Source organism: Patagioenas fasciata, chromosome 9 (genome assembly GCF_037038585.1).
Source record: "Patagioenas fasciata isolate bPatFas1 chromosome 9, bPatFas1.hap1, whole genome shotgun sequence".
NCBI lineage: Eukaryota > Metazoa > Chordata > Aves > Columbiformes > Columbidae > Patagioenas > Patagioenas fasciata.
Window position 1 is genome coordinate 28,345,060 of NC_092528.1, and position 12,864 is coordinate 28,357,923.

At 38.6% G+C, this 12,864-nt stretch overlaps 1 protein-coding gene across 2 annotated transcripts in view; it reads left to right on the plus strand.

Moving 5' to 3' along the window:
* BCHE (butyrylcholinesterase) overlaps positions 1–12,864 on the plus strand; it is a 50,595-nt gene that overhangs the window by 15,279 nt on the left and 22,452 nt on the right. The window contains exons 1-2 of one of the 2 annotated variants that reach the window (XM_065844956.2): positions 5,413–5,589; positions 9,040–10,561. In XM_065844956.2, coding sequence (XP_065701028.1) covers positions 9,045–10,561 — 1,517 coding nt within the window. In that variant the 5' untranslated portion in view covers positions 5,413–5,589; positions 9,040–9,044. Of the gene's footprint in view, positions 1–5,412; positions 5,590–9,039; positions 10,562–12,864 lie in introns of those variants that run through there. The other variant, XM_071812735.1, reaches the window with a different exon arrangement.

The following is a 12,864-nucleotide window of genomic DNA, read 5'->3' on the forward strand; positions in this document are numbered from 1 at the left end:
GGTCGGACCACAACAGTGACCAGCAGTGGTGGAGCTTTCATAAGTGTAATGGTCTCTAGGTATGACCCAATGGCAGAGGTCAGTCTGTGCCTATGTGAGTTGTGCCACAGTGCTAATGAAATAAGCACAACCTCTTCCAGAATCATCTGTTTTTCCCCAAGTTGTATTTCTTCCATGAAACACATAGGTAAAGAGATCAAATCAGCTGTGAATTACAGAAAATAAAGGAAAAATGACTTTAGAATGTTGTTTAGTTTTGCTCTGATACCGTCACAACAAGGGAAAATAAAATGTGTGACCTGACGTTGACCAACATTGATGCTGCTGCCTTCCCACTTGATCAAAGTCATTGGAAAGGCTCAGCCCAGCTGCCTTCACTGCACATGGGCTGCAGTAACTTCTCAAACATCCTCTCCCATGTCCTTCAGACCCCTGCAAAGCAACAACAGGGCACCAGTGGATCCAAATTTTTATCTCATGGCAAACATCTAGTTATTTCCACTAAAATCCATAGTTGTGACATGTACAGGTGCTGTGACCCACTTATTGGCAAGTGGACTAGGGCATGGTGAACTTATTTCCTCTATAACTTCCCACCCGCAGGTCCCATCAGGTCCTGATGTGAGGCTCAATTCCTTCACTCCTATTTCTAACATGCTGGATGAAATTGAAATCTGAAAACTGTAGTGGCTTAAGCTAAACCTCTGAACATCTCTACAGTGTTTTTCGTTAGACGTGTGCATGTCTCTCGTGGGTGCAGAAATTGAAATACGTAGGATCATATTAGTGATAAGGCCTAAGATAAATAATGAGATTTGGAAGAACTGGGAAGAGCTTATAGATGCAAATTCTACTTAACAGATTCAAATGAGCTCATTTATCCATCAGACTTCTTAGTTATTCACAAAGGTTTGGGTACGAAAGGATGTATTCTTATTGTGAACTTCACACTGCTGTTAGTAGATGATTAACTGCAAGCAAGCTTGGTTATTCAGGTATCTTTACATAATTTTAAACAATTAGAGCTTTACTATCCATAAGAAACAGAAAGGGAAAACAGCTATATTGTCAATTAATTTATCTTCTGCAGAAATCTGCAAAACCTAACTTAAATTAGCTTTATCATGTTTACACAAGATTTCAGCTCTTTGCTGACACTCCAGTTTTGCTTGTTTTCTTACAAGCTAAAGACCAGGCTGTAATAATGTCATGCAAGACATATTGTGTATACCTAATCACTTTTTTATTTCCTTTATTGAATCTGATCCCCATATGAGACAAAATACTGAGCTATGTAAGAGTACCATAAGGAATTAGGAGCATGTGAACATTCAAAAGAAATAATAATAATAGCTTCATCTTTTCATTGGTTGTTTTCTTATTGACTCTGATTTCTACAAGAATTTTGTAAAAGTACAGACCATAATTGTGCTAATAAAGAGGAAATTATGCCAAACTATAATTAGAGTAATGAGGAAAAAGGTACAGTGGATCATAACTGAACCAATAAGAAGAAAATATAATCATGTTTAATGGCTTATATGAGTGTTAGTGTCTTCTGTATATTTAACAAATCTGCATTCATTTTCATGGTATGTATCTAAGACACCTTTCTTAATGTCATCAAATTATCCTTCAGATATATTGTTGGGAACTTCTGCTAGTCCTGGAAGCTCCTCTGGATTGAGGCTGATTTGAAAAATCAGCATAATAACAGAATTTCAGATGGGTTTGACCACCAGCTGCCATCATCTGGAGTGACGCTTAAATTGTCTCCAAGGTTTGTTCAGGGTGTCCCTGTTTTACATTCATGGGTGTACACAGGTGTTGTGTGCAGTACCAAGTATGAGATTTGCAAAACAAATGCAGAAAGAGGAGAAAGGTGTCACCTCACAAGGCCACTGTATTTGAGTAAGTATTGTGGAAAGATGCTCAGCAAGCAGGGTATCCTCAAAAGTAAAGGCAGTGATTTATTTCCTGATGTGCACAGTAGAATAATGTGAATGAAAGCCCCAAAGCTGAGCATCAGTAGTTTCTTACTGCTGCCGAGATTCTGTCATCTGTGTTTTTTACCTGAAAATTTCACAGCTTGCAGCTTTGGTGGTTTTCGCTCAGAGTCCTTGAACTGCAAACTGGCCCCATCTCAGCAATCTTACCCCTGTCTGCAATTTCACCTTTTGTGTCTCGTACAGCTTGAGTTTACGTGTTTTCCTCACAGCTTTTTCTCACACCATAGCAGTTTTCCCAGAGGTTCAAGCCAAGGTCACGCAGATGCTCAGCATGAAAACTCAGCCTGGGATCAGAGACGGCTGAACCCCCTAAGGAAGCTTAAGGCTGGAGTTTAAAACAAAACCTCCCCGCGTTTTCATACAAATGGCATTTTATATAGTTTAGCTATAATTTGCCTTTTGATTTTCCTCTCGGCAATTAAACAAATAAGAATGTTCACTACTTTTACATACCATTAGTATGTAAATATTTCCTCACGCATGCACACACTTCATATGGGATATTCTTTACTGTGAAGTGACATTTGCAAAGCTTTTCAGCCCAGTTATCCTTACAGGAGCTCAGCTGCTCGTTCTGAGGCTGTAAATGGCTTGGAAGGGCAGGATCAAATTTGGTGAACGAGTCTCTCCACGTGTAAATAGACCTTCAAAGCTCAGAGGGCACCTTGGGAGAAAGGCACATGTTTTTCACTAGAAATATCTGAGATACACCTTTTTCCAAACACTTTTGTTGCCCACAAGTTTCTTAGCTCTGTTAGGTAAGTCTTGAAGATAACCCAGAATATGAATAATTTAGGACATTAATAAGTGTAAACATCTGCATATGCTTAAGTAATACCCTGAAGGGCGGTTTAGTAATGAACAAAATCATAACAGAAATGTTTAATATTTCTATAATGCATGGTATTTAAATTCTCTAAGCTTCTTAGACCACTAAATGCCAGTCTTTCCTAGAGCTGGCTTTGGTTTCATTTCTTAAGAGACTTGGACGTCTCTCTTATCAAAATTCTTATGTTAGTGTGAGATCTATTTCATACGTACACATTAAATGTTGCATGGCCTCAAAAGAAATAAAGTAGTATAAATAAGTAGCTAGATGGATAGACATATTTAAATACCAGTATATCTACGTCTAGATGTGTATGTATGTATAACAGTTCTTATATAGGTATATAGGGTGTTCTTACATAGGTATATATGGTGTTCTATCTGCAGCTCTGTACCTCCTTTCAAGCTCCCAAAGGAAACTGAGAAAATGTCCACTCTACCCAGAATTACTAAAGGCATTAGGTGTATTTAATCTCTAAATTTCTTGCAGGCATTTTTAGTAAGCTAAGTAATAACTAAAATAAGTGTTTCCTCTCACAGCACACAGTGGCGAAACTTTAATTTATATGTTAATTTTTTAATTAAAGGAAAAATTATAGGAGACGGCCTAGTTTTCTCAAAAAGTACAGCATAATAGGCTAAGATTAGACTAAAGTATAATAGTTAAGAAGTAAAATGGTCTAAACAGTCTGTTCTAATGCTCCCCTTCCCTGAAAGCTTCCAGGTAGCTCCAAGGCTGTAATTGGTGTTTCCTACCACCCAAAATAAACTGAGAGAGTTTATTCACTTACCCAGGGTCCACAGAAATGCTCCACATTTCACATTTATTAAGTGTACCTGACTCCGAGGAGGCTGTTTCAGGTGCCTTGGTCAAGGGGAGCGGACAGGGGTGGTGGTGGCAGCAGATGAAGGACAACACAAGCAATGCTGGAAAATAGATAAGGACACAAACATTCTTAGTGGTTTGAGTCTCCTGCTGTTTCCCTACTGCTGAAGGTAGCGATGAGGGTTGAGATTACAATCGTTTGTCATAAGCATCAGATAAACCCTGTTTAAAAGTGGCCTCTAACAAGATTTGGAGCTTCTAATTCATTGCTCTAATGTCATGGAAATGAAGCAAATGCATGTCACCTGGCTATGTTTCCAAAAGTGTTGATGAGGCATTAGACAAAATCAGCGAATACATCAGAAAATTGCAAACTGCCTTAATTTAAAGAGTACAACTTAACATTTCCTGCAGGAAACTGCGCTTGGAAAGTTTTGGTCAGCAAGAGTTGCCACTAGAGTTGATTCTGAATTAATGCTATTTATTATTAAGTATTTCTATTCACATTACAAGCATAACAATCTTGGCTAAGAATTCTGAATCCCCAACTAGCAACTCTATTGGACGAATCAATACTAAAAGCGTAGGGGTTTAAAACCTGGTCTAGTTTTAGACTGGGACATGTTCTCTCCAGTGGATTAGTCCCTGGAAATGTACCTTTCAAATGTCTGATCCTAAAGGTAGACTGCAAAATTACTGGGAAAAACTAAATGACCACGCTTTCTCGAGCTCTTCTCTATTAAAACACTATTTCACATGCTAGCTTTTAAAAATCATTGGTAGTCTCTATGTTAAGGTCTATAAACTTCACACTTTTTATTTCTGCTTTATTCCTCTTCTATGCATTACCAAATATTGCTTTTGTGTAATTGAAACAGAGCTGGAGTTTGATTATTAAGCAGAGAGGAAGTAATTGTCTTCAGCTCTAACGGGGCAAGCAAAGGCTCTCGGCAGAGGAAAACCTTAAATTGTGGAAACTTTGGGGCTTTTTTTGGAGCAGTGTTGGTGAGCAGATGCTGCTGGGGGCCATTCGCTTCACGTGGTCGCTCAGAGATGTGGGTTTGATATTTTGTAATGGGTGTGCATGTAATTTATGTATCTTCTCCGCTCCTCTGTTCTGCCTTTATTAGACTGGCTTTGCACCTGGAGCACCGAATTCTGGCGGAAAAAATACATAAGAGGTTCAAGGAAAAGGAGGATATTTGCTATACTAGGCAGCATGGGCAATATCCTACTTGAAACCTGAGAGAGAAAACAGAGTGTGAAACCACATGCGTACTATTTTTTAAACCTAACATCAGAAGAGGACAACACAGATTTCCACAGTAGCCTACAGATGGCCATGAGTCAAGCAATGCAACTGACGTTTGCCAGATGTTGACATGTGTGTGCAGAAGACACTCCTTTGTTATCTGCCACAGTCAAAAAGAACTACTTATCTTACAGCAAAAAGGAAAGGTTGAGATACTTTAAAATCATGCTAATCTTGACCTGTACAACAGCAAAAAAGCACCGGTAAGATCGATGCTCTAAGCAAGACGAAAGACAGACAGGATTTTATTATACTTGTAATTGTGTTTATTTTTCTAGATTATAAAATAGTTTCTCCATGCTACGAGCAAATCGCTGCATCTTCCGTTTGCTGTAGGGGCTCATGCCCAGTTCTCTGCAAAATGCCTTTATCTCTGTAGCATTTCCACATCCAGACCATTAGCCTTTGGGCAGATGTCGGGTCGGAAGGGACGGCTGCCTGCAGATCAAGTTGCTGCTGCCAACTCTCGCGAGCTCTGTGTCAGAAACAGTTGATTATAATGTCAGCACTGTCCAATTTACGGGCTTAAAGCAGCAGCTGCACCCTTCATTTTCCCTCAAGTATTCAAAGACCCTGACTCTTAAAAACTTTGTAGTTCTTGTAATAGAAGTGGGGTAAGTGACTCTCTATTTACGCCTCTCTCTCTGCCGGGATAATTTACAGTTCAGCTTGATTTGCACGGGGATTGTGATCTTTTAAAATGTTACGCTCTGCCCATTTGTTGCTCTCTTGGGAAAACTCACTCTGCTCTGCAAATGGAACGAGTAAGCAGGCGTGTGTATCAGACCTTGGTATTATTTAGGGGATCCTGGGCTAAGTAAATTAAGCTGAACTAGAAATCACTTACTAATTCAACCATCTTTTCTATTTAAACAGTGGTTATATAGTCTTGTGTATAGATTTTTTTGGCTGGGTAAAGATTTGCAAGAAGAGAGAGCAATCATTGAGATAAATTGTGTTCCTTTGCTGAATAAGAATACAGAAGTATAGTCTATTTAACTTTTGCTGGAGGAAACTACTACAGAAGCAGCTTTTTAAAGTGTGCAAATACATTATGTGATGTATCTCTGCTGGGTTAAGGTTGATGAGCTAAAGGAATCTTCTGACCCTTTTACTCTCGTAGTAGTTATTGAGTAATGTTTGTTTTGCTCAGTGTGCTTTACGTTGTTGAGTTTGTATTAATGCAGCATTAAAAACCTTATTAAATTTAATATTTGCTGTACATTCAAGGTGTAATAATAATCCTCCGTCACTCACTACTTTTATTAATATTAGCAAAGCAACTTGAGAGTAGACAAGTCCTCTTGTTACATAGTGCAAAAATTCTGCATTTTTCAAGCTTGATCTATTGCAAGATTTTTCTTTAAAATGCCACATTTTCTTTTGCAGAGCTACTTAAAAATGTAAAGAATTTAATTTTTTTTTTTTTTTTTTTTTTTTTCTTCCTAAAACTCGTGTCTTAAACTTCTCAGGGTCAAAAGTTATACCTTTGTGTTTTGCAATGTTACAGTGTTTTCCTCCCAACCCATTCCTTTTCAATTAACATGAAAGTGGAGAGGTGAATTAATTTTAATTACTATTCAGATATTAAGGCTTTACGAGCTTCAATGTCTTGTTTTTCTTTGTCATTCTGAAGGAAATGACACTATGTTTGAAATACTATTTCCAGTTTGTTGTTGTATTTCGGTTCTGGGTAGTGTGTTAGAACTATGTGAAAAAAGACAGTGAAATGATGGACTTATAGAAATCCCTTCTCCCGTCTCCCAGTGCTGTGCATTGGGTGCACACACACCCAACTATTATACATCCCTACTCTTTACATTTCTCATTCCGGTTGCCGTGGCTGGCTGTGAGATGTGGTGAGAGCTTTGCAGCGAGCTAATCTTTACATACATTTGTCACCCAGCTCTTGAAAGATTTTATTATGGGAATGAATGAAGATTTAAAAAAAAAATGACTGGCACACAGAGAGAGGAGGTACTCTGTTCCCCCCAAAATAAGACAGGGTCGGTATTAATTTTTGTTCTAAAAGATGCTTACTTTTTTACATGTATAGCTGTCTGGACACTATTTAAACAGAGTTTTTTAAAGAACTGTAACTAGGGCTTCTTTTGGAGTAGGGCTTATATTTTGAGCATCCTGAAAAATTACGCTAGGGCTTATTTTGGGGCTAGGTCTTATTTTTGGTAAAACAGGGTAAATGCCACAAAATGATGTGTGCCTCCTGTATGAGGGATGCTGGAGGGAGCCTCTGCTCACTCAAACTCTTCAGGAGTTGCTGGACCACGTGTGTCATCCAGATTGACTCCTACACATCTCTAAAGTTTAGTAGACATGGGGGTATTTGCAGATTTCTGTAAGGCAATCTGAAGGTTAGGTGGAGTGTTACACCAGCTCTGAAGTCTATTGTTCCCATTCACCGCCTTATCTATTTTTTTTTATTAAAAGACAAAAGCTTAATGTTGATGTTTTGTAAAATTTCTCTGTTTTCCATCTGTTTATAGAAATGCTAAAAATATTATCTCTGAAGATCCCTCTCTGCTCTTTTGATGCTATCTCAAAGTTAGGAATCTCTTTGCCTGAAATCATCCTTTCCCCTCTTGCATTTTTTCAGTTGATTTTCAAGAATAAGCAAACAAGCAGGAGGAGCTGAGATTAGGCCACAGCTGTACTTCCCACAGCAATTAGCCTCATTCCTTTTAAGGACACAAGTGCTCCTCATTAACAAAGAATGGCCTGTTTAAAGTGGTAGGACAGAGTACACTATGTACAACAGGGCAACAAGCAAAAAATAGAAGGAAGCTTTGTTAAGCATTTTCAAATATGTAAACCATAGAAATGTGTTTATGCAAATAGTCTTTTCTCTGACTTTTCACTTTGAAAGGGAAAATACGGGATATTTTATGATATTTGAAATGTCTGGGGTAAATAGGACTACTATTAATAGTATGCTTAAATGTGATACATAATCAGCATCTGTACCCTTACCTTTAATATTAATTATCACTTTAAAAAGTTCTCAGGAAGAAAAGACCAGGCCACACTTAAATTATTATGCATCACCTATATATATTAACACTCATTTGCTCTTTAGAATTTTATAATTCATTCTAAGTAGCAGAGGTATGACTACTTGTCATTACTGTGATGGTTAAGTTGCATTAGAGAAAAAAGAACTTGTAAGAAATGTTTCATTTAGGTCTTGTTGTACCTATTGACTGTGCAGTCACCCACAGGAGCTGATGGACTGACAGAGGTACTTTATGTACTTGTGAAAACACATTCTGATCTTGAGATGTATGAGTAGGACAATGAAATCACCCAGGGCTTTAGGTTTATAGCAATGCCATCTCAATGGTTTGCTTCAGCCAAGGCATCTGTGGTAGTCTTCCTGTGTAACCTCATCTGGGTGTTCCTGCTCCGGCAGGGGGATTGGACTGGATGAGCTTTCAAGGTCCCTTCCAATCCCTGACATTCTGTGATTCTGTGACCCAAGCATAGAGTTCAAAACTTCTGTGGACCTGGAAATCTTTGGATTAAAACTTGACTTCAAGCCCGTTTTCATCGTTTACGGGATGCAAGTTTATGTGTGGAAAAATGTGTCTGGTGATCTTTGTTATTGCTCTTTATTGATTTGAGAATACAAATTGCCGAAGGACCGTCTAACAGAGTATTGTCTAGTCGGGCATGGCATTTTCCATCACAGATCATCAAGTGTCCTGCTCATCGTGCCGGTGGAAATGCAAGTGGTTAAGCTAACTGAAGCAGTCAGAGTTTGCTTCTATGACTTCACCTTCTCTGGTCTGGAATCTTCAGTTCTATGTTTTTTCAAGGACAGAATTTTTCTGAAACACTGTACCAAATGCTAAATACTAAACACAGCCTTTGCAACATAATTAACTAAGAACAACTTATTGTTCAACATTGCTGAGCTTTGTGCAGCAGCACCATACTAATTTCAATGTCTTTGGTCTGACCTACACCCTTTTTGAATAAACAGTTTTGGCTCTGGTACTAATACATTGCAATGCTAATTCTAAATTTCTTTTCTTCCTGTGCTTCAGGCATCATGATTTGGACAAATGGTACAGGTCTCTATACCAAATTTCTTATGTGGCTTCTTCTCCTGTATGTGTTCATCAGGAAGGTAGTGCCTGAAGAGGACATCATTACAACCAGGAATGGCAGAGTTAGGGGGACGAACCTGCAGGTGCTGGGGGGAACTGTGACAGCCTTCCTTGGAATACCTTATGGACAGCCACCCACTGGCAAACTGAGATTTCGAAAACCAGAACCTCATGAGAAGTGGTCAGATGTTTGGAATGCCACAAAACATGCGAACTCTTGTTACCAGCTTATAGATACAACTTATCCGGGATTTCCTGGAACAGAGATGTGGAATCCAAAAACTAACCTAAGTGAAGACTGCTTGTATCTTAATGTATGGATTCCTTCTCCCAAACCCAAGAATGCAACTGTCATGGTGTGGATATATGGTGGTGGTTTTGAGGCTGGGTCAACTTCCCTACCGGTCTATGATGGCAAGTTTTTGGCCAGGGTAGAAAGAGTCATTGTAGTTTCCATGAACTATAGGACTGGTGCATTAGGATTTTTGGCTTTGCCAGGAAATCCAGAAGCTCCTGGAAATGCAGGTTTATTTGATCAAAGACTGGCACTTCAGTGGGTCCAGGAGAACATAGCAGCGTTTGGAGGCAATCCAAAGAGCGTGACTATATTTGGAGAGAGTGCTGGTTCGGCTTCTGTCAGCTACCATATCCTTTCTCCGAAAAGCCATGCTTTATTCACAAGAGCCATCATGCAAAGTGGATCTGCAAATGCCCCTTGGGCTGCAATAACAGCAGCTGAAGCCAGAAACAGAACAGTGGCTTTAGCTAAACAGCTCCAGTGTCCCACCAGCAACGAGACAGAACTAATTCTCTGCCTCCAAGACAAGGACCCAAAGGATATACTGGAGAATGAAAATTCAGTTTTAACATATGACCCTCTTTTACAAATATATTTTTGTCCAACTGTGGATGGTGATTTTCTCACAGACATGCCAGAAACGTTGATTGAGAACGGCCTTGTCAAACAAACACAGATCTTAGTTGGTGTTAATAAAGATGAAGGGTCAGAATTTCTAGCATATAGAGTCCCTAGCTTCAGCAAGGATGGTGATGGCTTGATCAGTAAAACAGAATTTGAAGCAACGTTAACTCTGTCCTTCCCAGAAGCAAGCCAGCTTGCAATAGAATCAATCATTTTTCAGTACACAGATTGGGAAAATGAGCAGAAGCCAGAACATTACCGTGATGCCATGGATGATATCGTTGGTGACTACAACATAATATGTCCTGCTATAGAATTCACCAAAAAATTTGCACAACTGGGACACAAGGCATTTTTTTACTTCTTTGAACATCGATCATCAAAGCTCCCTTGGCCAGAGTGGATGGGAGTGATGCATGGCTATGAGATTGAGTTTGTGTTCGGATTGCCCCTAGAAAGAAGAGTCAACTACACCAAAGCTGAAGAAATCCTAAGCCGGTCCATGCTGAGATACTGGGCAACTTTTGCGAAAACTGGGTGAGTTTACTGTGGTAGTTTGTTTGATTGGTCAGATGCCTGTTGCTTCACAGTGGGAAAATGTTTAGCTGTTTTGGTGGTGATTTGAAGCCTGACAAGAATGTTGAGAAAGGATTAATTGTTCGGTTATCCAGAACTCCTGGTTTAGTTCTGATAAAAACACTGTCTTAGTAAAATAAACTCTTGATGTGTGGCTCATGCTATTGGACAAGCTTAAGAAAACAATCTGTATCCACCTATCAAAGCAAATCCAAAACATTTTTTTTCCATGGCAGCAGTTGTTATAAAGAATGATAATGGTTTCAGGTTTTAGAAACCAAAGATTTCAAAGTCTGGGAAAGAATTCCAACAGTAGTAGGAGGGACAAAAAAAAAAAAACTCAATTTGCTTTAAGAAGTAATTTGCTCAGAACATGCAGGTGGATAATAAGGAGGTATGTTATGTTCTCATGATGAAGTGATTGGAATTGCAGGATGTTCTTTTCGGAAAGCAAATCTTCCCCTGTGTACTGTGTATAATCCTGGGTTTCACTGAAGCTGATGAAAAATCTCTCACTATTTCCATTAGACTCATCTTTAAGGGAAATATGTCCTAACCTGGATAAGAAGCAAATAAACGTGTTTCATTTGAATGTTTGAAAGGGATTAAACGCAACTCCTCATTCAGTCTATTTAGCTGGAGTCCAAGAGAAGTGAGACAGCCCCTGCTCTGCTTGGCTGGGTTGTGGGGCTCTCAATGCAATATTCAGTTTGAAATGAAAGCATTTCAGTGTGGTAAGAAAAACAGTCGCTACTACAGTCACGTACTGTTAGGCTCAAGGCTACAAGCCTGATGTGATGGGGAAGTATTTGGTCTTCTCAGAAGCTCAGTTTGTGCTTGCTCCTGAAAAAAGTACGTATATAAATATTTGCACCTGTGAAAACATACTATCAAACACTTAATTTATGTTTTTAAAATGTTTAATTAACTTTATTTTTAAATCCTGTATATTTTTTAATTCCGTGGTAGATTTTGCCTTTGATTTGTGGAGGATATATGTATTTGTAAAGGCTGAAATCAAGTTTGGAACAGGATCTATTTCTTTTTCTTAATAGATTAGAAATCAGAGGAGACTACTGTGATCGTTTAGTCTGTATAACCTTGTACATAACACAATACACAGGTGGGACTTAAACATTTCCAATGATACAAAATCCAGAACAAATGTTAGTACTTTGTTTTAAAGCTTAATTCCTTTTAAAACTGTTACATTTATAAAGGAAGTTTTGTGTCTGGTCTGAATTTGACTAACCTGCTTCTCTGTTTTCCAGGTGCTATGTTTTCTTTGACAATTTCTAAGCATTGTATTATGATTTGTGTTTCATAAAGAGATAATTCTAGGGTCTATTCAAATAACCCTTAATCTTTTATTTTTTATATATATATATATTAAATAAAGCAGGTTGTACTCTTGAGTCTTTCACTATAATGCATTTTTTCAAGGCCTTAAATAATAACTATTCATCTTCTCTAAAACTGTGATTCATCAGCTCCTTGTTGACACTTTCCTTGTTGGAATTAACAACTGTCCTCCCCAAAGAGTCCTAATTAGAGATGTCATCCATCCCCTCTTGTTCAACCTAATATTCCCCTGGTTACTTGTCTGAGTAAATATTATTTGCCTTGACCCTGGGGTTGTACCAGGAGCTGCAGTGTGACTCAGTGATCTATTTTGACCCTGTTCTTCCCTTTGTATGTTGAACCCTGTAATTTTTTTTACCATAAATGAAGAGCATATTAAAACTCATAAAATTACTGTATAGACAGCTATACTCATCAGTGCATAATGTCTTAATACAGGTTTTATTCTTGTGAAATTTAATCTAAAATTTTGTCTATGAGCTCTTCCTGCTTCCCTTGTTACTTGGTGCCTGATGACACCACTCCATATGAATTCGGTGTGAAATACCGAAGCACAGAGGAAAGCATTGAGCGGGGCTGTATGTTCTGGAATTGAGCTGTGTGGTTGATTTATCAATGCCAAAAATGCATCTGATAGATTGCCAAGATGAAGTCTGCACAATGAGGTGGGGTAAAACTTGGTCACAATTCCTGCATCATGAAGATGTGCTGTGACAACATCATTTTGAAGCTGGTGTCATCAGGCCCTTAGCAGAGAGAAGACTGAGTGTGAAGGTTCCTTATTACACGCTGCAGCTTTAAAGTCTGCCCTACAGGAGTTTGCAATCAGGATCTTATACCTGAGATAGCAGATCTTTCCATTAAACAGAACTATTTCTTAGTAGGAAAAGAGAAATTCAGGG